The following is a 26,728-nucleotide window of genomic DNA, read 5'->3' as shown; positions in this document are numbered from 1 at the left end:
GGATTCTCTATGTATAGTATCATGTCATCTAAAAACAGTGACAGTTTTACTTCTTCTTTTCCAATTTGGATTCCTTTTATTTCTTTTTCTTCTCTGATTGCTGTGGCTAGGACTTCCAAAACTATGTTGAATAATAGTGGTGAGAGTGGACATCCTTATCTTCTTCCTGATCTTAGAGGAAATGCTTTCAGTTTTTCACCATTGAGAATGATGTTTGCTGTGGGTTTGTCGTATATGGCCTTTATTATGTTGAGGTAGGTTCCCTCTATGCCCACTTTCTGGAGAGTTTTTATCATAAATGGGTGTTGAATTTTGTCAAGATGCTACCAGAAAACTACTAGAGTTAATCAATGAATTTGGTAAAGTAGCAGGATACAAAATTAATGCACAGAAATCTCTGGCCTTCCTATATACTAATGATGAAAAATCTGAAAGTGAAATCAAGAAAACACTCCCATTTACCATTGCAACAAAAAGAATAAAATATCTAGGAATAAACCTACCTAGGAGACAAAAGACCTGTATGCAGAAAATTATAAGACACTGATGAAAGAAATTAAAGATGATACAAATAGATGGAGAGATATACCATGTTCTTGGATTGGAAGAATCAACATTGTGAGAATGACTCTACTACCCAAAGCAATCTATAGATTCAATGCAATCCCTATTAAACTACCACTGGCATTTTTCACAGAACTAGAACAAAAAATTTCGCAATTTGTATGGAAACACAAAAGACCCCAAATAGCCAAAGCAATCTTGAGAACGAAAAAAGGAGCTGGAGGAATCAGGCTCCCTGACTTCAGACTATACTACAAAGCTACAGTAATCAAGACAGTATGGTACTGGCACAAAAACAGAAAGATAGATCAATGGAACAGGATAGAAAGCCCAGAGATAAACCCACGCACATATGGACACCTTATGTTTGATAAAGGTGGCAGGAATGTACAGTGGAGAAAGGACAGCCTCTTCAATAAGTGGTGCTGGGAAAACTGGACAGGTACATGTAAAAGTATGAAATTAGATCACTCCCTAACACCATACACAAAAATAAGCTCAAAATGGATTAAAGACCTAAATGTAAGACCAGAAACTATCAAACTCTTAGAGGAAAACATAGGCAGAACACTCTATGACATAAATCACAGCAAGATCCTTTCTGACCCACCTCCTAGAGTAATGGAAATAAAAACAAAAATAAACAAGTGGGACCTAATGAAACTTCAAAGCTTTTGCACAGCAAAGAAAACCATAAACAAGACCAAAAGACAACCCTCAGAATGGGAGAAAATATTTGCAAATGAAGCAACTGACAAAGGATTAATCTCAAAATTTACAAGAAGCTCATGCAGCTCAATAACAAAAAAACAAACAACTCAATCCAAAAATGGGCAGAAGACCTAAATAGACATTTCTCCAAAGAAGATATACAGACTGCCAACAAACACATGAAAGAATGCTCAACATCATTAATCATTAGAGAAATGCAAATCAAAACTACAATGAGATATCATCTCACACCAGTCAGAATGGCCATCATCAGAAAATCTAGAAACAATAAATGCTGGCGAGGGTGTGGAGAAAAGGAACACTCTTGCACTGCTGGTGGGAATGTGAATTGGTTCAGCCACTATGGAGAACAGTATGGAGGTTCCTTAAAAAACTACAAATAGAACTACCATATGACCCAGCAATCCCACTACTGGGCATATACCCTGAGAAAACCAAAATTCAAAAAGAGTCATGTACCAAAATGTTCATTGCAGCTCTATTTACAATAGCCCGGAGATGGAAACAACCTAAGTGCCCATCATCGGATGAATGGATAAAGAAGATGTGGCACATATATACAATGGAATATTACTCAGCCATAAAAAAGAATGAAACTGAGTTATTTGTAGTGAGGTGGATAGACTTAGAGACTGTCATACAGAGTGAAGTAAGTCAGAAAGAAAAAGACAAATACCGTATGCTAACACATATATATATATGGAATTTAAGAAAAAAAATGTCATGAAGAACCTAGGGGTAAGACAGCAATAAAGACACAGACCTACCGGAGAACGGACTTGAGGATATGGGGAGGGGGAAGGGTGAGCTGTGACAGGGCGAGAGAGAGTCATGGACATATACACACTAACAAACATAAGGTAGATAGCTAGTGGGAAGCAGCCGCATGGCACAGGGATATTGGCTCGGTGCTTTGTGACAGCCTGGAGGGGTGGGATAGGGAGGGTGGGAGGGAGGGAGATGCAAGAGGGAAGACATATGGGAACATATGTATATTTATAACTGATTCACTTTGTTATAAAGCAGAAACTAACACACCATTGTAAAGCAAGTATACCCCAATAAAGATGTTAAAAAAAAAAGGGTTTTCTGCATCTATTGAGATGATCATATGGTTTTTATTCTTCAATTTGTTATTATGGTGTATCACATTGATTGATTTGCGTATACTGAAGAATCCTTGCATCCCTCAGATAAATTCCACTTGATCATGGTGTATGATGCTTTTAATGTGTTGCTGGATTCTGTTTGCTAGTATTTTGTTGAGTATTTGTGCATCCATATTCATCAGTGATATTGGTCTGTAATTTTCTTTTTTTGTAGTATCTTTGTCTGGTTTTGGTATCAGGGTGATGGTGGTCTCATAGAATGAGTTTGGGAGTATTCCTTCCTCTGCAATTTTTTGGAGGAGTTTGAGAAGGATGGGTGTTAGCTGTTCTCTAAATGTTTGATAGAATTCACCTGTGAACCCATCTCCTCCTGGGGTTTTTTTGTTGGAAGATTTTTAATCACTGTTTCAATTTCATTAGTTGTGATTGGTCTGTTCATATTTTCTTTGTGGTTCTGTCTTGGAAGGTTATACTTTTCTAAAATTTGTCCATTTCTTCCAGGTTGTCCATTTTATTGGCATAGAGTTCCTTGTAGTAGTCTCTTAGGATGCTTTCTATTTCTGTGGTGTCTGTTGTAACTTCTCCTTTTTCATTTCTAATTTAGTGTTTTGAGTCTTCTCCCTCTTCTTCTTGATGAGTCTGGCTAATGGTTTATCAATTTTGTTTATCTTCTCAAAGAACCAGCTTTTAGTTTTATTGTGATCTTTGCTATTGTTTTCTTTGTTTCTATTTCATTTATTTCTGCTCTGATCTTTATGATTTCTTTCCTTCGGCTAACTTTGGGGTTTTTTTGTTCTTTTTTCTCTAGTTCCTTTAGGTGTAAAGTTAGATTGCTTGAGATTTTTCTTGTTTCTTGAGGTAGGGTTGTATTGCTATAAACTTCCCTCTTAGAACTGCTTTTGCTGCATCCCATAGGTTTTGGGTCATCGTGTTTCATTGTCATTTGTCTCTAGGCATTTTTTGACTTCTTCAGTGATCTCTTGGTTATTTAGTAACATATTGGTTAGCCTCCATGTGTTTGTGTTTTTTTACATTTTTTCCCCTGTAATTGATTTTTAATCTCATAGCATTGTGGTCAGAAAAGATGCTTGATATGATTTCAATTTTCTTAAATTTACTGAGGCTTGATGTGACCCAAGATGTGATTTATCCTGGAGAATGCTCCATATGCACTTGAGAAGAAAGTGTAATCTGCTGTTTTTGGATGGAATGTCCTATGAATATCAACTAAATCTATCTGGTCTATTGTGTCATTTAAAGGTTGTGTTGCATTATTAATTTTGTTTGGATGATGTGTCTATTGATGTAAATGAGGTGTTAAAGTCCCCCACTATTATTGTGTTACTGATGACTTCCTCTTTTATGGGAGTTAGCAGTTGCCTTATGTATTGTGGTGCTCCTATGTTGGGTGCATATATATTTATAGTTGTTATATCTTCTTGAATTGATCCCTTGATCATTATGTAGTGTCCTTCCTTGTCTCTTGTAACATTCTTTTTTTAAGTCTATTTTATCTAATATGAGTATTGCTACTCCAGTTTTCTTTTGATTTCCATTTGCATGGAATATCTTTTTCCATCCACTCACTTTCAGTCTGAATGTGTCCCTAGGTCTGAAGTGGGTTTCTTGTAGACAGCATGTAGATGGGTCTTGTTTTTGTATCCATCCAACGAGCCTGTGTCTTTTGGTTGGAGCATTTAATCCATTCACGTTTAAGGTAATTATTGATATGTATGTTCCTATTACCATTTTCTTTATTGTTTTGGGTTTGTTTTTGTAGGTCCTTCTCTTCTCTTGTTTCCCACTAAGAGAATTTCCTTTAGCATTTGCTGTAGAGCTGGTTTGGTGCTGCTGAATTCTTTTAGCTTCTGCTTGTCTTTAAACTGTTGATTTCTCCATTGAATCTGAATGAGATCCTTGCTGGGTAAAGTAATCTTGGTTGTAGGTTCTTCCCTTTCATCACTTGAAATATATCATGCCACTCCCTTCTGGCCTGTAGAGTTTCTGCTGAGAAATCAGCTGTTAGCCTTATGGGAGTTCCCTTATACCTTTTTTTGTCATTTTTCCCTTGCTAATTTCGATAATTTTTTGTGGTCTTTTTTTTTTTTTTTTTTTTTGCCAATTTGATTACTATGTGTCTCAGCGTGTTTCTCCTAGGGTTTATCCTGTTAGGGACTCTCTGCACTTCCTGGACTTGGGTGGCTATTTCCTTTCCCATGTTAGGGAAGTTTTCAACTATAATCTCTTCAAATATTTTCTCTGGTCCTTTCTCTCTCTCTTCTCCTTCTGGGACCCCTATAATGCGAATGTTGTTGCATTTAATGTTGTCCCACAGGTCTCTTAGGCGGTCTTCATTTCTTTTCATTCTTTTTTCTTTATTCTGTTCTGCAGCAGTGAATTCCACCATTCTATCTTCCAGGTTACTTATCTGTTCTTCTGCCTCAGTTACTTTGCTATGGATTCCTTCTAGTGTATTTTTCATTTCAGTTATTGTATTGTTCATCTCTGTTTGTTCTTTAATTCTTCTAGGTCTTTGTTAAACATTTCTTGCATCTTCTCGACTTTTGCCTCCATTCTTTTTCCTATGTCCTGGATCATCTTCACTATCATTACTCTGAATTGTTTTTCTGGAAGGTTGCCTATCTCCACTTCATTTAGTTGTTTTTCTGGGGTTTTATCTTGTTCCTTCATCTGGTACATAGTCCTCTGCCTTTTCATCTTGTCTATCTTTCTGTGAATGTGGTTTTTGTTCCACAGGCTGCAGGGTTGTTTTTTTTGCTTCTGCTGTCTGCCCTCTGGTGGATAGGCTGTGTAAGAGGCTTGTGCAAGTTTCCTGATGGGAGGCACTAGTGGTGGATAGAGCTAGCTGTTGCTCTGCTGGACAGAGCTCAGTAAAACTTTAATCCGCTTGTATGCTGATTGGTAGGGCTGGGTTCCCTCCCTGTTGGTTGTTTGGTCTGAGGCAACCCAACACTGGAGCCTACAGGGGCTCTTTGGTGGGGCTAATGGTGGACTCTGGGAGGGCTCACACCAAGGAGTACTTCCCAGAACTTTTCCTGCCAGTGTACTTGTCCTCGTGGTGAGCCACAGCCACCCCCCGCCTCTGCAGGAGAACCTGCAACACTAGCAGGTAGGTCTGATTCAGTCTCCTATGGGGTCACTGCTCCTTCCCCTGTATCCTGATGCATACACTACCTTGTGTATGCCCTCCAAGTGTGGAGTCTGTCTTCCCCCCAGTCCTGTCAAAGTCCTGTAATCAAATCCTGCTAGCCTTCAAAGTCTGATTCTCTAGGGAATTCTTCCTCCCATTGCCAGACCCCCAGGTTGGGAAGCCTGACGTGGGGCTCAGAACCTTCAGTCCAGTGGGTGGACTTCTTTGGTATAAATGTTCTCTAGTCTGTGAGTCACTCACCCAGCAGTAATGGGGTTTGATTTTACTGTTTTTGCACCCCTCCTACCGTCTCATTGTGGCTTCTCCTTTGTCTTTGGATGTGGAGTATCTTTTTGGGTGAGTTCCAGTATCTTCCTGTTCATGATTGTCCAGCAGGTAGTTGTGATTCTGGTGCTCTCACCACTTACTGACCCTTGAGGTTTGTAGTTTTTTTCTTAGTCCTTCTTTTGTTTTATAAAACTCTGTGTGGTTTATTTTCTTTAACATGCAGCCTATTTAGCACCTACTGATTATAACTTATTGAGACTTCATTTATGGTCAAGATTATATCTGTATTGTATGCATTTAAAGGACATTGAGAGAAAATTTTCTCTCTTTTTAGGTCACAAGATTAAATAATAAATCTTTCTTGCTAATTTTTCCAGAGCCTGTATATTTTGATCATTTTTTGAATACGTGAAGTCAAACACTAGACGTGAATTGTTTCTCAATATTCATAAAACATTTGCCCCATTATTTCTTTTAATTTTGCTTTGAGATGAGTAATAAATACCCTTATTTTTTATTTTGTTTATATCTGAATACCATAACTTGCCTATCTTTGATTTTAACAAATTTTTTGTCACTTTGTCTTTCTTGTGTCTCTTATTGGATTCTATTTTTAATCCTGTGCCTTTTGAGACCATTATTTTTTCACTTTACATTTAGTGTTTTTAATAATGTATTTTTCATACATTTTTTTCTGTTATTAAATTCCTATTAGTTTCCTTGATTTTTTACTCTCTAAAGATGCAAGCTCTATTTCCTTTTTATATTATTTTTTAGTGTTTCATAAGGTTTTATTAGAGTCTGATTTCACTCAACCAGTGGTTATTTTCAAAATAATTTTTAATCTATGTTTCTGTATTTTTTAGTGGTGAATTTGAAATCATATTGTTCGAATTTCATGTTTATAAGAAATAATTTAATAAGAATTTTCCTTTACCACTAAGCTCAACACTGTTTATATAATTTGAAATTTTATATCAAAGTAGTTACTATTATATTATTTTGCAAAATAAAATTCTTCTCTTTCTAGAGTAATTTTCTGCATATACATTCTGTATATATTTTGTTAGATTCATACCTAAGTATTTAATATTTTTGGTGCTATTGTAAATGTTATTGTCTTAATGCATTTCAAATTCCGAGTTTTCAGTGCTGGTATATACAAAAGCAATTGATCTTTGTATGTTAGCCTAGTGTCCAGCAACTTCTCTATACTTAACTATTAGTTCCAGATTTTGTGTGCATGTGAATTTTTGGGATTTTCTACATAAAGAGTCATGTTATCTGCAAACAAAGATAGTTTTATTCCTTCCCAAACTCTGTACATTAAATTTCCTTTTCTCCTTTTTTTGCACTAGCTGTGCCTTCTAGTACAGTGTTGAGTAGGAATAGTGAAAGAGGACATCTTTGCCTTGTTTCTGATCCTAGGAGGAAAGTGTGCAGGTTTTCAACAGTAAGTATGATACTAGCTATAGATGTTTTAATAGATATTCTTTCTCATTTTGAAGATGTTCCTCTCTATTTCTAGTTTTCTAGGGGTTTTTACATGAAAAAGTGATGGAATTTGTTAAATGACTTTTCCACATCAGTTGATATGATCATCCAAACTTTTTTCTTTTACATGTTGATATGGTGGATTACACTGATTGATTTCAAATATTGAACCAGGCTTGCATATCTGGAATAAGTTACACTTGGTCATGCTCTATATTTTTTTACACTTTTGGATGCAATTTACTAATATTTTCTTGAAGATTTTTACATCTATATTCATGAGAGATATTGATCTGTAGTTTGTCTTTACCTGCTTTGGGTATTGCAGTAGTACTGGGCTCATAGAAGGAATTAAGAAGTGTTCTCTCTGCTTCTATTTTCTGGGCAAGAATGTGGAGAATGGGTATCATTTCTTCCTTAAATGTTTGGTAGGATTAACCAGTGGAATCCCCTGGGCCTCGTGCTTATTTTTTTCAAAGTTATTAATTACTAATTCAATTTTGTAATGAATATAGGCCTATTCAAACTATCCGTTTCTCCTTGTGTGAGTTTTGATAGTTTGTATCTCTCTAGGATTTGGTCAATTTTATTTAAGTTATCAAATTTTGGGGAACAGATTTGTTCAGAGTATTCCTTTGTTATCCTTTTAATATTCATAAAATCAGTTGTGATGATCCTACTTTCACTTCTGATATTGGTAATTTGTGACTTCTTTCTCTTTTTTTCTTTAGTTAGCCTGGGTAGAACTTTATCAATTTTATTGATCTTTTCCAAGAACAAGTTTTAGGTTTTGTGGAATTTTCTCTTTCATTGCTTTTTTTTTTTTTTTTTTGCGGTACGCGGGCCTCTCACTGTTGTGGCCTCTCCCGTTGCGGAGCACAGGCTCCGAACGTGCAGGCTCAGCGGCCATGGCTCATGGGCCCAGCCGCTCCGCAGCACGTTGGATCTTCCCGGACCAGGCCACGAACCTTCCCGGCAGGCAGACTCCCAACCACTGCGACACCGGGAAGGCCCTCTTTCATTGCTTTTTGCTCCTTTATTTCATTTCTTCTGCTGCTTTAAGCTTAAGTTGCTCTTTTTTTTCCACTTTCCAATGGGAGAAACTTATATTATTGATTTTACATCTTTCTTCTTTTCTAATATATACATAATAATATATACATTCAGTGGAATTCATTTCTTTGTAGTCACTACTTTTTCAGGATCTCACAAATTTCAATAAGTTGTAGTTTAGTTTATTTTCATTCAGTTCAAAATATTTAAAAATTTCTCTTAAGACTTTTTCTTGACCCATGTGTTATTTAAGAGTGTATTTTTAAATCTCCGTGTATTTGGGGGAATTTCCCACCCCTTTCTGTTATTTATTTGTAGTTTAATTCCTTTTTTCTGAGAACACACTTTTTATGATTTCTATTCTTTTAAATTTAAGATGTGTTTTATGGCCCAGAGTGTATTCTATCTTGGTAAGGGTGATTATTCCATGTGTTCTTGAGGAGTATGTGTATTCTGCTGTGGTCGGGTGGAGTATTCTAAAAATGTCAAACCGATCAAGTTGATTGGTAGTGATGTTCAGGTCAACTATATTCTTATGGTTTCTCTACCTGCTTGATCTATAAATGACTAAAAGAGGGCTGTTCATGTATCCAACTGGAATAGTGGATTTGTCTATTTCTATTACTGTTCTATCAATTTTTCCCTTACACAATTTGATGCTGTGTGTTTATCATGTGTAAATACCTCATTAAGAGTTGTTATGTCTTCTTGGAAAAGTGACCCCTTTATCACATGTAATGCTGTCTTTCTCTTAATTAATATTTTTTCTTGTCCTGAGTCTTTTTTTCTCTGGAAATAATATAGCTACTCTATTTTTCTTTTGATTAGTGTTGACATGGTATCTCCTTCTCCATTCTTAACCCATGTCTTCATATTTGTTTTTTTCTTATTGACAATATAAGGTTGGGTCTTGTTTTCTCAGTCACTTTGACAGTCTCTGTTTTTAATTGGAGTATTCAGGCCATTCACACTGAAAGTAATTATTGATATACTGGATTATATTACCATGTTTGTAACTGTTCTTTATTCATTGTGTTTGTTCTTTGTCTCTTTTTTCCCCCTCTTTTTCTGCCTTCTCTAGCTTTAATTTAGCATTTTATATGAGCCCATCTTAGTCTTCTATTAATATATCAATTATACTTCTTTTTAAATGTTTTTGGTGGTTGTCTAGAGATTGCAATACATATTTTATACCACTTCCCCTGTAGCACGGGTACCCTATAGCAGACTATTCCCAATTCCCTTCTCCCTTCCCTTATGACATTGTTGTCATTCATTGCACTTATTTATATGCTTTAATCATCACCTGTTCCATCTGAGGTGTTCATGTTCTCCATCTGTTACTGGACTGCCAACTTGCATCCATTACTGAACCCACTGGTTTCTAATTTTCACATCTTCCTCATTACTGGATTACTTCCCTGTTTTTCCGAAATCCATCATATTGTATTTTCCTAAGAGTGGGTGTGTGCTGTTCAATATTATACATTGACAAAATAAATAAATAAACAAGCTAGAACCACACTAGATGACTTAGAGAATATTTTGCAAGGTATTAATGTGAAGACAAATTTGATGCAGAAGGCAATTTGTAATTCAAAGAAAATTATATAATATTATAATATGATGAATAAACCCCCTGCAAGTTATGGGTAGGTTATAGAAATAGGTAGATGGATTTATATGCTTATGGAGAATTTAGGAAAGAATACATGCAAGGTGATTAAAATGGATTATGCAGGAGTGGGCACAGTGATGTGGATGGAAAGGAAAATAATGATTGCATAAAAATTTTAGAGCACGTATAAACTGTATTTTTAAACCTTAAATATATGTATTGACATATGCATAAAGGAAATAAAGAAAATTTTAGGAAAACACTCAAAATGGATGTTTGTAAAGTAAAATTTCTCAACCCTACATGTCTGAAGTTGTCCTGATTCACTCTGTATTTTGAAGGGCTAGATCTGTTACTGATGAGATGTCTCAAGCTATTCTTGCCATCATTCCTCCACAAGTGACCAGTTTCTTAATTCTTTCTGGAATATTTTAAGCTCTTCTCTGTTTTTTAGATGTTGGCATTTCATAGTGATATGTCTTGGTTTGGTTCTTTTAAAATTCATTTCTCTAAGTCCTTTTAACAAAATCCATGTCCTTCTACTCCCTGGTACATATCCCCTTAAATAATTCTCTTGATGTGGTCCTCCTCTGCATTTCCTTGCGCATCTTTCTTGACTCTAATTAGGTTGCTATTAGACCCCTAAATTAATCTTACTCTCCTATGTTGTCTTTCAAATTTATTCTTTTTTGTTCTTTTAATCTCTTCATTTAATTTTGTGGGAAATTTCCCCAACTTTATTTTACAACCATTTTAGTAAATCTTAGTAAATTTCCAAAAATCAATTTAAAAAAATATCTAATGCCACTATCTCTTTCTCTGATAGTTCTTTTTTCTTTGTAACCAGGGGTGCAATATGTATTCTCAAATCTCTCTAAAAATATTAGAGGTTTTGGAAGTTTCTCCTGTTTCCTACAATATCTCTGTTTCTCCTGGGGCAACTTTTTCTCTTATTTAATGTTGTTCTTTCTTTCTGATATTGGAGACTTTCTTCAAATGTCTGCTGACCTGTGGTTATCTGCTTCTACTTAAGAGGAAGCTCTGGAAATCAATCAACGTGACTCACTAAATTAAAGAATAAAGAAGGAAAACGATATGAATAGCTCAATAGATGTATTTGATAATATTTAACGTCTGTCCATGATAAAACTCTCAGCAAACTAGCAATAAACAGAAACTTCCTCAGTTGTGTGTGTGTGTGTGTGTGTGTGTGTGTGTGTATGACATCATACTTGATGGCGATACTAAATGCATTTTCTCTAACGTTGGAAACAAGGCAAGGGATTCCATTCTCACCATTTCTCCTCAACATTGTATTTAAACTCTTAACCAGTGCAACAAGAAAGAAAAAAGAGGGCTTCTCTGGTGGTGCAGTGGTTGAGAGTCCGCCTGCCGGTGTAGGGGACATGGGTTCGTGCCCCGGTCCGGGAAGATCCTACATGCCGCGGAGCGGCTGGGCCCGTGAGCCATGGCCGCTGAGCCTGCGCGTCTGGAGCCCGTGCTCCGCAACGGGAGAGGCCACAACGGTGAGAGGCCCGTGTATCGCAAAAAAAAAAAAAAAAGAGTTTTATTTGCTGATGACATGATTGTTTTTTTCTATAAAATCCAAAGGAAATCTACAAATATATTACTAGAATACATGAATTTAGGAAGGTCATGAATACATGGTTAATGTTTCTGAAAATCAATTCTATGTTCATACAATTGTTAGAAATAATTTAAAAAGCAATATCATTTAAAGTAGCCCCCTCAAACAATAAAATAACTAAGAATAATTTTAATGAAAGAAGTGTATGACTTCTATACTGAAAGCTGTAAACACTTCTGGCAAGATTAAGGAAAAATAAATAAATGGATTAGAGCTCAATATTGTTAAGATGTCACTTTTCACCAAATTTATCAACAAATTCAATGCAAACCTTATAAAACTCTAAAACGCTTCTCTTGTAGAAATCGACAAATCCAATTTAAAAAATATGTGGAAAAACAAAAGACCTAGAAAACCCAAGACAATATTTTCCTAATTGACTTCAAAACTTACTATAAGTTGTAGTATTCAAATCAATATACTATTGGCACAAGGATAGACAAACAGATAAATAGTACAGCATAGAAAATCCAGAAATAGATCCATGCTTATACTGTAAATTACTTTTTGAATATTTTCATTAACTTGGGGAAGGCAAAGATTTCTTAAATAGTACACTGAAGTTATTAGCCACAGAAGAAAAAAATGATAGCTTAACCATGTCAAAAGACATGGTCAAGAAAATGAAAGGCAAACCACAGAATGGGAAAAAATATTCATAATGCATATATTAAACAAAAGACTTGTTTCCATAATATATACAAACTCCTACACATCAGTAAATAATAAATGACAATCTAATAATATAAATGGGCCAAAGACTTGAAAAGACACTTCACAAAAGGAGATTATGAATTGCCAATAAGCATACAGAAGTGTGCTCAATATTATCAGTCATTAAAGAAATACGAATTAAAACTATATGGGGATATCATATTATACATTATAGACTAAAATGGGTCAAACATAGACTTTGAAATACAGTTTGACAGGTTCTAAAACGATTAAACATATTCCTACACAATGACCCAACAATTCCACTCCTAGTTATTTACACAAGAGAAATTAAAACATCTTGCCACTAAAAAACTTGTACAAGAAGAACAGCTTTATTCAAACTAGTCCCAAACTAGAATCCACCCAAGTGTCCATAAACAGGAAAATGAATAAACAGATTATGGTAGGTCCACACAATGGAATACCTTCAACAATAAAAAAGAACAAATTTCTGTTCATCCAACAACATGGATGATGAGCAAAAGAAGTCAGACACAAAGCACATGTGTTGTATTATTTTCATGTATATGGAATCCAGGAACAGGCAAAATTAACATATGGTGACAGAAAGGACAGCAATGTTTCCCTCTGAGAGGCTGCCTGGGCACAAGTGGTCAGGAGGCAAGTTGAGGGGTGAAGGGTGTGTTGTTCTGTTCTTCATTTGTCAAATAACACAACAGTTTTCAGCACCATGTCTCCCTTGTGATCTCCACTGCTTCTCCAGGTGCTGCAGGGTACACTGGTTGCTTCTCTGACCTCTGGGAGCATCCTCCACCTACAACAGTAATTAGTGATCCTCTGACCAGTTTTTGTCTTATAGATTTCGGTAGCAATCTCTCATCTGCTCATTGCCCCCTGACAATCTCCTTGTCATTGTGAATCCAATCCCTTCATTAGCATTTTAGTGGGGGGGGGGGGAGATAATAAAAGAAAAGACAAATGATCCTCTTCAATCTGCAGTCTTTAATCAGAAACTTCTTTATGCAGAATTCAACAAAATAATGTGTCATTTCTTTGATGGTTTTGGGTACTGGTAAGTGACAATAATTTTCTTCTGGTTTGACAAAGAATCCTAATGCCTTCATAACTCTTATGAATACAAAATATTGATTAAAACATTATCAGAGCAATAAAATAATCACCTAAGAACCAGAATTAAAGGCTGAGGTTTAAAATTACTATCACAGAAAATAGCAGCAATTTCTGAAATTCAGATGTCTAGAAAGATTCACTATATAAAACAATAACACAGAAAGATTTATATTAACACAAAGTAGAAGTCCCGGAAGAAATGACTGATAGTCTTGTGAATTTCTCAGTTTATCCGTATCATATTCTTAACCACATCTTATCATTTATGAACTAGTTTTATAATACAAGATGGTATTTCTCTTAACAGTTATAGATCAGAGGAGGGGACATCTTGTTTTATTTTCTCTTAGTTATTAATTAAGAAACATTTTTCAAGGTTAGATTTTTTATTCCATTGTTTTCATTCCTCTGTTTATTCCACCTTGATTTTGTACAAATTTAAAATTTTTTTAATTAAAAAATATACCAGATAAGGGGAGATAGCTTTACAATGGTTTTAATTGGGACAGACTGGAATGGACTTTTTCAGTCCTGTGCTTCAGTCTTTCTTAACCTCCTCACTTTCTTCAATTATATCATTGTTTGTTGTTTCAATTCCATTTATTCTGGTCTCTACTGAAACCACTTATTTTATATATGTTGGTTCTTTACAACCTATCCTTTATATATAAAATGTTACAGCCTCCACAAGCATCTTGGAATATTGATGACCGTTTTCACATGGTATTCTTCCTCCCTAGGATATCCATAGGAAATCAGAACACAGATGACAGGCTTATCTTTGAGACTGTACTCGGGCAATTCAAAAGACATAAAGTGGAGATTTCAACTGCAATAAAAAAGACATTTCCTTTCTTTGAGGGTCTTCGTGACCGTGAGCTCATCACCAATAAAATGTATGAAGTAAGTGAGGTTTATTATATCACAATCTGGTAAACTAGCCCCATACTAAGTTATGCTTTGATAACCTGAACGCAGAAGTAAGGGCACAAGTAGCTAACTGAGGAGTGTCCTATGAGAAGAAGACCTTTTCAAGTATTTTTGCAATTGTTCAAGTATTGTGGTAAGGTAAAAAAGGAGAGGGAGAGTAGAAACAGGCATTACTGGAGACAGTCCTGCTTCTAACTGAAGGGATGGTGCTCATAGTGACCACTGGCATCAAGGTGAGTAGCACTGGAGACAGGCTGCATCGGAAGCAGGTGTGCTCCACAGATGTTTAATTCCTTGTAGGAATGCACACAGTAGAGCATAAACTAAGAATTAAAAGAATTTTAATGAATTGATGAATAATTTAAATGAGATGATTTAATGAAATAATAATTGACACAGCATTTCTTTTCAATGAACTTCAATTTAAATAGTTAGATCTGAGAACATTAAAACCCACAGGGAATTGATGTCCTGTTAGGACAAATTGGGGGGTATATGCTTGCTATTCTTTCTCCAATGGTTTTTTTTTGGGGGGGAATCTTTTTTTTTCCATTTATTTACTTATTTTATTTATGCTATTTCTCGACTCTTGGAATTTGGGTTAATTTTAGCAATAGGTGTTGCTGGAGCTACAGAGATGCAAGTCTTCTCCTTGCCCTACAAATATGCTTTCCCTGTGGTCAAGTTCACAAAAGGGGAAACTGTCACCTGCCTTCCTTGAGCCCTTCCAGGCCAAGTCAGTCTTGGTGAAGGGGCAGGAGTTGTCCAGTCAACAGAATAGCTGCTCATCACCTGCCAAGTCTCTTCCTAAAACATTTGACGAAGCTCTTAGAAGCCTACATATCCATTAACTTTGAACCCAAATTTATTCTTCAGAATTGCTCCTTCTTACATCTAATATAAATGAGGGTGGGGAGATCAGATTCACAAATGGGGATTTCTAAGGAGAAAGGATTTACTGTTCCACTTAGTAGCCATACAAATACACAGAAATTCTAAACCTTTATGTGAAAAGATACATATGTATGGAAATTGGAATACATTAACCATAAAATCTCTTTCTAGGGCTCTTCTGTAACGTGGAAGTCTGTATTTATATTTTCTCCATTCGATATTTTTTAGGACTGTCAAGATTCTTGTAAAAACCTGGTCCCTGTATCGAGAGTGGTTTACAATGTTCTCAGTCAGCTGGAGAAGACATTTGACTTGCCGCTTCTGGAAGCTGTGTTCAGTGAGGTCAACCGGCAGGAATATCCTGATTTAAATCACATTTATGAAAGTTTTGTAAAAGGTAATTAGCTTATTATCTACCTTTTGATGTTCAAGGCCAATTTTGTTCAACAAGTATATATTGAGCTTATACCACGAGCCATACATGGTGCTGGGTAGTGGGGATATAACAGTTAACAAAACACACACCATGAGCCTAATTGAAGCTCATGTTATAATGGCTACAGTACAACACCAACCTGGAGCTCTGCTTAACTAGGCATTTAGACTCACAGGACAACTCACAGGACAACCAGAGCCACAGTGGCATCCAATTTAGATAGAAGGACAAATGACAGGGCAGCGGTGGTCTACACAGCAGTCCACTGAGTTCACTACTACCCATCTCAAGCTTAGCTGTGGGTGCAGGATCTATCCTGGCTTGGCAACACCAGATCAATGGGAGTCAGTATCCCCAAAACTCCAGAATCATAACTTTTAGGGACCCCTAGAGGGACAAGCTGAGTTACAAGAATCACCGCATTGAAGGAAGACCCGAGAATAGTCCATAGATCCCAATCCACATGTAATTTACCAGTCACAGGTCATTTTAAGCCCTAAACCCAGGGTTGGCTTAGTAACACAGAAGAAAGGCCACTTTCACCAGATTTCCAGAGTAATGAGCAAGAAAGCTGACTCAATATCAAATCTGCCCTTGAAGGAAAAATGGTTTTTCACTTTTTCTCCTCAAATAATCACAAAAGCTCTTCTCTTCCAGGAACTATTTTTGGTACTATACAAAACTAAATCTTGACTTTTTCCTGAGAAGGCATAATTTATGCTTTTTAAATGCTGGGGTGACTCGCACCTACACTGGCTGCCATCCACCTGCCCCTAGAGGAGGTTGCTGCCGCCACCTCCTGGACTCTGCTGTCCCTGAGAGCTCGGGTCAGTGGCCAAAGCTAGAGGCTGGGGACTGTGACCAGGGCGTGACATCTCTCCTATTGCCAGGTCCCCACCTCCATCTCATGTGCTGAAGCCCCCAAGCCCTGCCCACAGCCCTCCTTCAACTCTTCTGGACTTTGGGCCATTGTTCTCCTCGCATCTTCTGCCTGGTTTTGCTGAGGCTTGAAGCCCGTGTCCTGGGGAAGACAAAGCAGCCATGGCTCTCACAGTCCTGTCCATCTCACCCCCTCGAAGGCACTGTCCCAGGAAGTGCTCCTGCCATCAGCTCTGGGGCAGCCCGGGCTCCACTGCCTCCCCTGGTGTCTCCTCCCCGGACTCCTGGCAGGGACCCACCCCCTAGGCTCCCTGGTTTATTTCCTTCCTCCTACGCTTGCTGGGTCACCTAGCTGCAGGGGCCCTGGGCTGGTGTCCTGGCCTCTCCTCGTTGGGGCAGCCTCCTGGGTCCCTGGTCCTGGAGTCGTGGGGACGTCCTGCAGTGCTGCCACAGGCGCTCCCTGCTTGCGGCTTCAGAGTGTCCTTTGTGGGATCTGGACCACTATGGGAACCCTGTCTAGTAACCCCACCACACGTGTCAGCCCCTCTGCTTGGTCTCTTTTGGAACCGCTCATCCTCCCCAGCACAATTAAGCCCAACCCTCGTCTTATCTAGTCCCATCTTTATTTTTATTTCTTTTTAATATTTATTTATTTATTTGGCTGCACCAGATCTTAGTTGCGGCACGCTGGATCTTTGAGGCAGCACGCGGGCTCTTTTAGTTGCAGAATGCAGGTTCTTAGTTGTGGCATGCGGATCTAGTTCCCTGACCGGGGATGGGAACCTGGGCCCCCTGCATTGGGAGCTCAAAGTCTTAACCACTGGACCACCAGGGAAGTCCCTAGTCCCATCTTTATAGCTCTTGGGCTTTCCCTTTTATACACACAGATCTCTCTAGGATCCTACCCCTTCTCCAGAGGAAGTCTCTGTTTCTTCCTTACAGTTTGAACAGTTCAGTAAACACATTTCACTTTCCTTATTTATCTTGACATGTGCTTTCCCCACGATGTGAGGTTTATTTTACATAACTGACAGGATCAGGATGTTTCCACGACTCCTTTATCCTTACATACAAGTGGCTCAGTTCTGGGTGTGGAACATAGCAGTTCCCTTGCTGGGGCTTCTATTCTGTCCAAGGATGATGGGGGAACTTTACCATGAAGATTGGGACCCGCTGAGCTCTGAGTGACCCGAGGGCTAGGAATTTCTAAATTTGTAATTTTGAGATGGTGTTCCTGGTCTCTGGTGGAGATCTCTAATTGTCTTCTTCTCTGTCCCTCTCTTCAGCAATCCAGAAGAAAATTAATCATGAAGAAAGCAATGAAGAAGAGAGGGAGGAGATGCCTACTCTCCCACTAAGCCTTGAGCAAGGTAATTGAGACAAATACAAAAGCGATTCTCATCTGCTAAGAGGAAAAGGAGAAGGGGAGGTGGGAGTCCGAGTCCTGAGCAAACACTGAGAATCAGGGAAGAAATATTGAAGGACCATGGAGAAGGTGGCGAGGGGTGTCTATATGAGCATCGAACGAGAGGCTGAGTCCTGGAGAAGTAGCTGTGACAAGAGATTGTTGGCCCAAATACCAAGACAAAGGAAGACGAACCCAGGGTGTCAGTAACCAGATTTAAAGAGAATGACTACCTGGAAGTGATTGTGATTTAGAAAGACTCCTGTAGGAGAAGATCAGTGTAAAGGTGTGAAGGACTAAGGACTATGGGCCCAAGGTCAACGTCAAAGAGGAGACCCTTGATGATAGCAGAAGAAGGGACCGATTTAAACGTGGGGGATATTGTTCAAGAGCAGGAATGTTTAAGGAGAAAGGCAGTCATACAGAGACAGAAGCGAGGAAGTGGTAGAGACGTGGAGGAGAGGATGTGGGTATTTGAGAGACAGAGAGGAAGAAAAAGAAGAAATGAAAGGAGAAAGGGGTCAGAGACACAACAAAAACAACCAAGTTATTAACAGCTCACTTGATTGAACATTTATTCTGGCAGTTGTGGGATTAGTGCCATTGGATGATGTTATCACTTATGTGCCCATTTTGCAGATAAGGAAGCTGAAATCTAGATAGACCATGTAAATAGTCGTCCTGGGGCCAATGAGCAAGGATGGACCCAGGCATTCTGAACCCAGAGCCTGTGTTTGCAACCCTGGATACTACCTGGTAACCTAATGGAAAAGACAGAACCATGAAAAAAAAAAAATAGGGAAACATATAAAGAGGGAAAGATACTGAAAAAGAATCCCAAGGGCTGGAGAAAGTGGAGAATCAGACACTGAATCCTCATGGAAAGGCCAACAAGACCTGCACAGGGAGGGAGTGGAGTAAGAGGGAGTGGGGAAGAGGCAGCAGGACTTTGCAGGAAGTAAGGGAAGGCCACCAGTCAGGGGCAGCTCTGGGGACACAGGCAAGTTCACTATGACCGTGGGAGTCAAGATAAGCCATCACTAGTTACTGAATGGCTGGTGGAGGTCACCCAGGGAGATGGCCTGGCCGAGGCACTCTCAGCCAGGGTGCCGCTGACCTGTCTTCCAGTCTATGGACTGGAGTTTGACTACAAGAGTTGGATGAGATCCACCAGGTCCAGATGGTCTCTGTATTGATATCTGCAGGGGCTCTTAAACTTCTTACCTATAAAAAAGGGATTAGGGGAGGTTGGCACAGCCCATACTTCAATATCTGAGATAAACTTTTAATTTTCCCCCCTACGGACTTGGGAAAACTCCTGTCAAGGCCGGACTTGGTGTTGCAGAGAGTCCTCATCTTATGATGGTCTGTTCTTGACTCTGTTCTATGATCCTTTGCTGCTTGTGTCCCATTCTGGACTGTTTTGGGGGTGGAGTGGCTGCTGCTTTGTAACAAAAAATTGTCAGTCTTTGCATCTGCAATTTCTCCGAGGATTTAGATAACACAGTCTTCGTACTCTGGGTTGCCTGGGAGGGTGGCTCCTTCCACGCTCCTTAAACGCACTTGCTGCCAGTCCCTGAAGGCTCTGGGCCTGGACCTTTTGCCCAGGTGCCTGGCTTCACAGTTTTCTGCTCTGTCCTGCTTGATCAGGCAGCGACCTCAGTGCTTTGATGTCATGTGCAGCAGTGGTCAGTGCTGCAGCCACAGTGGCGGGGGAGCAGGTGATGAGCGTTCCTCAGGGGACAGGGTACCTCCCCTGCCGGGTCCCTCACCCAGGGCCATGGACACCAATTGCCTCCCGTGCAAACCCTCTCCCTCCATCCCTGGAGCAGAGGCCAGGAGCTGCCCTCCAAACACCAGGCAGGCATCCGAAAGAAACCTTTGGTACTTTAGCAACTAATAACCACTGCTTACAGCGCTTGACCTCCATTAGCCCATAACACTCTTAATAGTGTTATTATTTAAAATATTATTATTTCCCTGAGTCTCAGTGTTCTCATTTGTAATGTAGGGATCATCATACCTATCTGTCATGAGGCTATGAAATGGAACAATGATGCAAATGCATTACCCAGAATGACTGATACTAGGTATTCAGCATGTGTTTGATCCTGAGTAAAAAATACTGGTACAAAAAAATATATTGTTAATCTAAAACATTAATCATAATGATTTGATTTTTCCGATCACAGTATACTGTATATTGATGCAGCTAATAGTTTATTTAATCTTCCCTCAAACCTGAAAATGAGGTATATATTACCCTTGCTTTTCAGAGGAAAAAGTATCAGCTTAGAGAGTTTGGTTATTTGCACAAGTTCACCCAACTGAGAATTGGGATTGAACTCTGCTGTGAATAGTGTCACAGCAGGAATTCAGGTGCCCATGCCCTAGCTTCAAATTCTACCTCGCGATCTCAGGGAAGTGACTACCTCTTTTTGTCCCTCAGTTTCAACATCTTTAAAAAGGACATGATAATAGTACCTACTTCAGAGGGTGCTGGATTTTAAACAAGTCATATCATGTAAAGCACTTACAATCATGCCTGGGGGTTCATCAGTGTTCCGTGCATTTGTTATTATTACTACATTTAATTATCATCATTATTTGTATCTGGTGCCAGAGTCTAAGCTTTTAACCACTATAGTAAACTTTGGGATTTTCTTCTCTCACAGATGTCCGTTGGATTTACTGATTCCCCAGGCTGGAAAAGCAGTGATAAAAGCAATACCAACTTCTGGCCCAGGAAGATAAATTGAGGGTCATAGTTTCCCCATGCTTAGAGCACACTAGTCTATAATAAATTATAAATCTTTATTCCATGACTCTCCTTAGGAATTAAGGAACATAGAAGAGGCTCAGGGAACTTCCCACAATATGAAAGGCTCTTATTATGTAGCTTCCAGTCGGGATGTGTTATTTAAGAAAGAATGTTCTAAATTAGTAATACATTTTTAGAAAAGAAAAAACTTTCAGAGTGATTTCTGAAAACACAGTTATACTTTTACCAAATCACACTTATTCAGAAAGTTAACATTTTAAAATACCCCAAAATGTATGAATACATATTAGCCATTCATCTATTCGTACAGCTGGTGGGAACAGGAAGGGGTGAGTGGATGGCACTGCGACGAGTAAGGAGCAGAGAGAAGGGATTCTACATGTGTGTGTGTGGCGGGGGGTGGGGGGGAGTGGAGGGAGGAGGCAATGAAATTCTTTAAAACTCACAGTGTGGTCTGGGGGCAACCCTGCCAGGAAGTGGAATCCCAGAGCATCTCAGTGATGGCGAGCAATGAAGAGAGAAACTTCAACCTAGGACCCAAATGATACACGACAGGCCACCGATAAGTGTGTCCAAGAGTGTGACCCAACAAGTACGGCGGGCTGTGACATGCACAGGGACAGGAAGGGCTGTGTCTCATGCCCACCAGGATGTGGCACAAAGCATGCACCAGGACCCACGTTCTGTATTAAAACCTTGGGAAATAATTTTAAATCATGCTTTACGTAAATTACTTTGTTTAGAAAAGCACTAAATGAGAAAAATCCACACTGCACTGAAAAATATGTCTATGTATTCATACATTATTGAGGCCGGTGGGAACAGAGTGGGATGGGTAGATGGAATCAATAATGAGCAGAGAAGGTTTGCCATGGGGGAAGGGCGTGTGTGCCGGTCCTGGGTGGTTTACCCAGGGCCTCATTCCTTACCCTCCCCTGCTCTGCCCTTGCTCTCTGGCCACTGGCCCCTGCGGACTTGCTTGCCAGCTCCCCTTGCTTCTGGCTCCCCGCTGGGCTCCTAACGTGGGAGACACTAGTAAGAGAGTGGGAATAAGGGAGAGGCCAGGTGTTGCCCCACCACTACCTCCAGTGGCAATTCTAGGAGTGGCTGCATCACAGCCTTGACTCCACCTTCCACCAGGCAGGCCAGCCACGGTCCAGCTTCTGCCTACCCAGTGACCTCAGCCCATGAGCCCACCCTCCGTCCCTCCCATAGCTTTCTGTTGACTGTGCTTCAGGTTGCTGCATTCTTCCACTTGATCTTCTCTGCTCTTCCATTCACCAAGTAACCAATCCCTGGATTAAATTTCCTCTGCTTTAAAAGCTTAAAAATGTTTGTATTTTCCTGTTGGACGCTGACTGATGCCAGAGGAAAACAAAGTATGATGAATCAAAACATGATTTAGGTATGACCTCACCTGAAAATGCACTCTCGGATCACCTCAGTGAAACAGAACAGATAAATGCAACGAGGCAAGATACAACCAGTGACCCAATCGATGCACTAGAAAGCCAACAGGCAAATGAACAATGTGCCCAAGAGTGTGAACCAGCAGGTAAGACTGGCTGGGTTTGCGTGAGTGTGGAATGGCCAAGAGGTCCTGACTAGTGGCAGAGAAGGAAGTAATGCACCACTCAAGGAGACATCTATTAACAAAGAAGGGGAAAATCACACAGATACACAGAGGGCAGGAATGGGGCCTGATATATTGATGGGAGAGACGTGGAGGAAGAAAGTGAGAAAGGAAAAACTAAGAGACAGAAGGCGAAGAGTTGCAGAGCCCCACCGGGGAAGAGAGACAGAAACAAAAGTCGAACAAGTCAGGGAGAGATCGGCTCCAGAATCAATGAAACATGGTACTTTCACGGGGTGAAGGTGGCAATATACGCAGACAGGCTATAAGTAGAAACATAAGAAGGAAAGAGAAGTCGGATGAAATGCAAGAAAATGGAAACAGGGCAAAGCAAGTCTCTGTGGTATTTTTTATCTTCAGAGTCCTGCGAACAAGTACCTATCCAATCAAATAATGGTGATGCAAGAAAAGAGACACCCAGCCCATTGCCTTATGAGGAAGAAAGTAATTACTTACCAATTTTCTAATTACATCTTTGTTTTTCTATGAGAGTAAAAGCTCTCCTTTGTTCTCCCATACCAATACACCCCTTCCCAATCCTAACACTGTCCAAGACACACAGCCTTCTCCACAACCTCTGGCTGATTTTAGCAGGTGTAAGTTGCGAGGGAGAAGGAGAGCTGAGCTCTTTAGTGGATGGGGTGTCCCTGGGAAGAGAATGCAAAGAGGAAGAATAGGAAAAGGTGGACTGTGGAGCACCAAATAACAAAGTACAAGAGTGAGATAGATTTCAGATAAATTGACATGGAATCAAAATAATGCCATGTTGTGGAGGTGATGAAAAGAAATAAGTTGCAACTTCCTTTTCAGAGGTTATAACAGAAACATGTAAATCATGTAAGATGTTGCAGGTCAGATTTGCAAGTAAGGAAGCCCAGGTGAAGGGCCTTTTAGAAGGAAGTGGCAGGTAGAGGGATGTGGTTTGTTGGACAGTGGCACACAGGGAGAACTTTGGTGATGATTTGAATGCTTAAATGAGGAAAATATATAGAAAGACAAAATTGATATAGAGGAGACATACGCAGGTCATAATAATAATTAAGAAACAGGGATAGAGTAGGAGAAAGTAGGAAACGTAACGGAGAATGGATACATTGAAAAAGCAGGTACGGGACAGCAGGGTCAGGTCTAGGGTGAGACCCTGGGGCACATATAAGGATTATCTTACCCTTGGCACATTTGTGTGCCCCAGGCACCTCCTTTGCCTGGTCCTAGACCCTGCTGGACCCTGGGGACAGTGATTACAAATGTAGAGGAAAAGAGATGAATAGAGAAAGATACAGATGAAAAAGAATACCAATAAATAGAAAAATGGGGGTAGGAGAGGCACAAGGAGAATAACTTAAAGGACAATTAATTAAAAATTGGTAGAGAGTGGGCCAAACAGAGAGAGGAGACAAATCAAGACATTGCCCCATTTGAGGAGACAGTCATCAAAAAAGAAGACACAAGGGACTGTTCCTAATACCATTGAGAAGGGTAAGGTATCTGCAATGATCAAAATAGCCCTGTAACCCCCTCAGATAAAAATAGTCCTCTCCTCAGGCATCTCACCCTCCCCATGGTTTCAGTACCATCCATCATCTATTGATTCCTAGATGTACATCTCCAGCCAGACCTATCTCTAGACTCATTCCTCCAAGTGCTTGAAGATCTGTATTCAAAGATCTGATGGACATCTCTATTTGGAAGCTGTATCAGTTATCTATTGCTGTATAAAAAAATAGTCCCAAAACTTAGTGGATTAAGCCAACCATGGTTTTGTCACTTCTGTCAATCCTAACTTTACACATAGCCTATGACTCAGCAATTACATTCCTCAACAGATTAACAGAAATGCATATTATCTTCATCAAAACACATACAAAAGAATGTTCATCATAGCATTATTCATAGTATTCTAGAGCTTGAGCCAGCAAAAATGGGTATTTTATGGTTTTATTTTTTAATGGATAATTTCTATAAAGGAATATTATATAGTGGTGAAGATAAATATATGAAATGGATACAGATGACTATCACACACATGTTGACTAAAGAAGCCAAATCCACCCCTGCCCCTGAAAAGCCAGAGGGACACAGAGAGAGAGCAAGAGTGAATGATTCCACTTATATAAATTTGTATAAATTTTGAACTAGTAAAATCAATCATCTATGGTATTAAAAGGGTCAAAGTGGTGGTTAACTTGAGCAAGATACATCTGGACAGTTAGTGGGGCATCTCTAAGAGGTTTCTGGAGTGTTAGTAATCTCCTATTACTTGACCAAAGTGATGGTTACCCAGATATGCTTGTTCTGTGATAATTCAAAATTTATGATTTATGCATTTTTATCTATGGGTTATACTGCAATTGTGATTTTTATTTTTGAAAAGCGAAAAATCATCAAAAGATGAGAAAAGTAAGTGAAAAGAAAGTAAAAACAAACCTGAGAATTGAGAGAGACACAAAGAAAGGGACAGAGTTGAACAGCAGCAAGGAGAAGGGTCGGGGTGAAGCCTCCCTCCTGCAGTGGAATTACAAGGAGAAGGCTGTTAATGCTAATGAACAGTGCTTACTACCTTTTGGAGTGCCAAATTAAAATTCTTCATTCATTACAATTTGATCCAGAAGCAACGCTACCCAACCATGGATTTCAAATCAATTACTGTTCTGTCCTTCTGGAGGATATAAAGAAGGAAAAGCCATTTTTAAACCCCGAAGTTGAATGGCAAACCCAAGCAAGGACTGACTGTAACCAGGCACCTGATGTAATAGGTAAGGCTGACACAGTGTGGAGCAGGAATCACAGGAACAGGGCAAGAGGCTGGGGCAGGTCAGAGGCTGGTGGCCACGGACAGAGGCAGGAAGGGGAGGGAACCAGTGCCCTGTGCAGTGAGTTTAGCAGAAGAGATTCCCCAGGAACTGGAAAAATAGCAAAAGACAAAAGGGGTAAATAATAAGTATTGATGTCCAAGAGACAATTTCTAAGGCAAGAGAGGAAAGTATGGGGGTACAAGATAAAGAAAAGGGAAAAAATCAGAGACCCAAGGTATTCAAGAGAGGAGATGGAAAAGAAACACATGAAGACAAAGCGAGGTATAAAGAGATACCATCCCCAGAAAGAGAGGCATAAGTAGGGAAAATTGGCCAAGCCAAGAGGAAGGTAAAGAAATAAAATAAGAATGAAAGAAAGAGGTAGAATGAAGTAGAGGGTCAGAGGTAGATTGAGGGTGGTGGTAAGAGGTAGAATGAGGGTGAGGGAAGAAGAGTGTTGGCAGAATGGGCAAAGCTGCCCTCTGTGAATATCATCACGTTTTGTGCAGGACCTGGAGAAACCTGCAGGTCACACACATTCAAGCACAGGTCACGGTGCCTTGAGTTAACCTAGCTTCTAGATCTTCCTAGTGCTCTCATTCTGAGGTTTCCTGCTGTGTGGGCTCCACCCTGAGATCCTAAGTGGTTTTGTTCCTCTGTGCAGTGATCAGCAGTGAGGACTCCGCAGAATCCAGTGATGGAGACATGTCCCCAGAACCCTCCACATCAGCACTGAGAAAGGCGTCTGGTAAGGAAGTGGGAGAGCCAGGCCTAGGCTGCAGGAACCTGAACTAGAGTCACTGTTTCCTGAGCATCTTATTCTGAGCCCCTTCTGTAGCATGGTTCCAGTTTACTCTGGAATCCTATTCTCTGTCTTTATTTTACTGGACTTTTATGGGAAATGCAGAGAGATATGAAATCTATATCTGAGGAGGAGGCCTATTAACTATTGGGTCCCATTAATAAATATACATACCCTGTATTGATTATATAGTAGAAATAGGCCAGCAAAGTAATGAGTGTGTTTAAAACTACTAGCTGTGGGCTTCCCTGGTGGCACAGTGGTTAAGAATCCGCCTGCCAATTCAGGGGACACGGGTTTGAGCCCTGGTCTGGGAAGATCCCACATGCCACGGAGTAACTAAGCCCGTGCGCCACAGCTGCTGAGCCTGCGCTCTAGAGCCCGCATGCCACAACTACTGAGCCCACGTGCCACAACTACTGAGCCCGTGTGCCTAGATCCCGTGCTCCACAGCAAGAGAAGCCACCGCGATGAGAGGCCCGTGCAACGCAACAAAGAGTGGCCCCCACTCGTCGCAACTAGAGAAAGCCTGCGCGCAGCCAAAAAAAAAAAAAACCTACTAGTTGCTATGCCTATGAAGTGGTGGATTTATGCAGTGATTTCTACAAAGAACAGAAAGCTAAATACGGTTGGCAATGCGCGGGTTAAGGGCACCAACCTCCAGTGCAGTCAAACATCTGCCTATAACTTAAGAGTCAGCCCCCAT

At 39.7% G+C, this 26,728-nt stretch overlaps 1 protein-coding gene and 1 long non-coding RNA gene across 3 annotated transcripts in view; one reads left to right on the top strand and one right to left on the bottom strand.

The window, feature by feature from the left end:
• LOC115863995 (nuclear body protein SP140-like protein) overlaps positions 1-26,728 on the top strand; it is an 87,742-nt gene that overhangs the window by 22,841 nt on the left and 38,173 nt on the right. For both annotated transcript variants that reach the window (XM_070045887.1, XM_030877603.3), the window contains exons 2-7: positions 14,207-14,369; positions 15,519-15,687; positions 17,892-17,975; positions 22,198-22,347; positions 25,035-25,181; positions 25,885-25,968. In XM_070045887.1, the coding sequence (XP_069901988.1) occupies positions 14,207-14,369; positions 15,519-15,687; positions 17,892-17,975; positions 22,198-22,347; positions 25,035-25,181; positions 25,885-25,968 (797 nt within the window). The remainder of the gene's footprint in view (positions 1-14,206; positions 14,370-15,518; positions 15,688-17,891; positions 17,976-22,197; positions 22,348-25,034; positions 25,182-25,884; positions 25,969-26,728) is intronic.
• Positions 11,742-26,728, bottom strand: part of LOC115864214 (uncharacterized) — a 57,404-nt gene continuing 42,417 nt past the window's right edge. The window contains exon 3 of the long non-coding RNA XR_009564517.1: positions 11,742-13,149. This is a non-coding gene — a long non-coding RNA (uncharacterized lncRNA). The remainder of the gene's footprint in view (positions 13,150-26,728) is intronic.

Source organism: Globicephala melas, chromosome 7, assembly GCF_963455315.2.
Source record: "Globicephala melas chromosome 7, mGloMel1.2, whole genome shotgun sequence".
NCBI lineage: Eukaryota > Metazoa > Chordata > Mammalia > Artiodactyla > Delphinidae > Globicephala > Globicephala melas.
The sequence above is the reverse complement of the archived record's forward strand: the minus strand, read 5'-3'. Positions and strand labels throughout refer to the sequence as shown.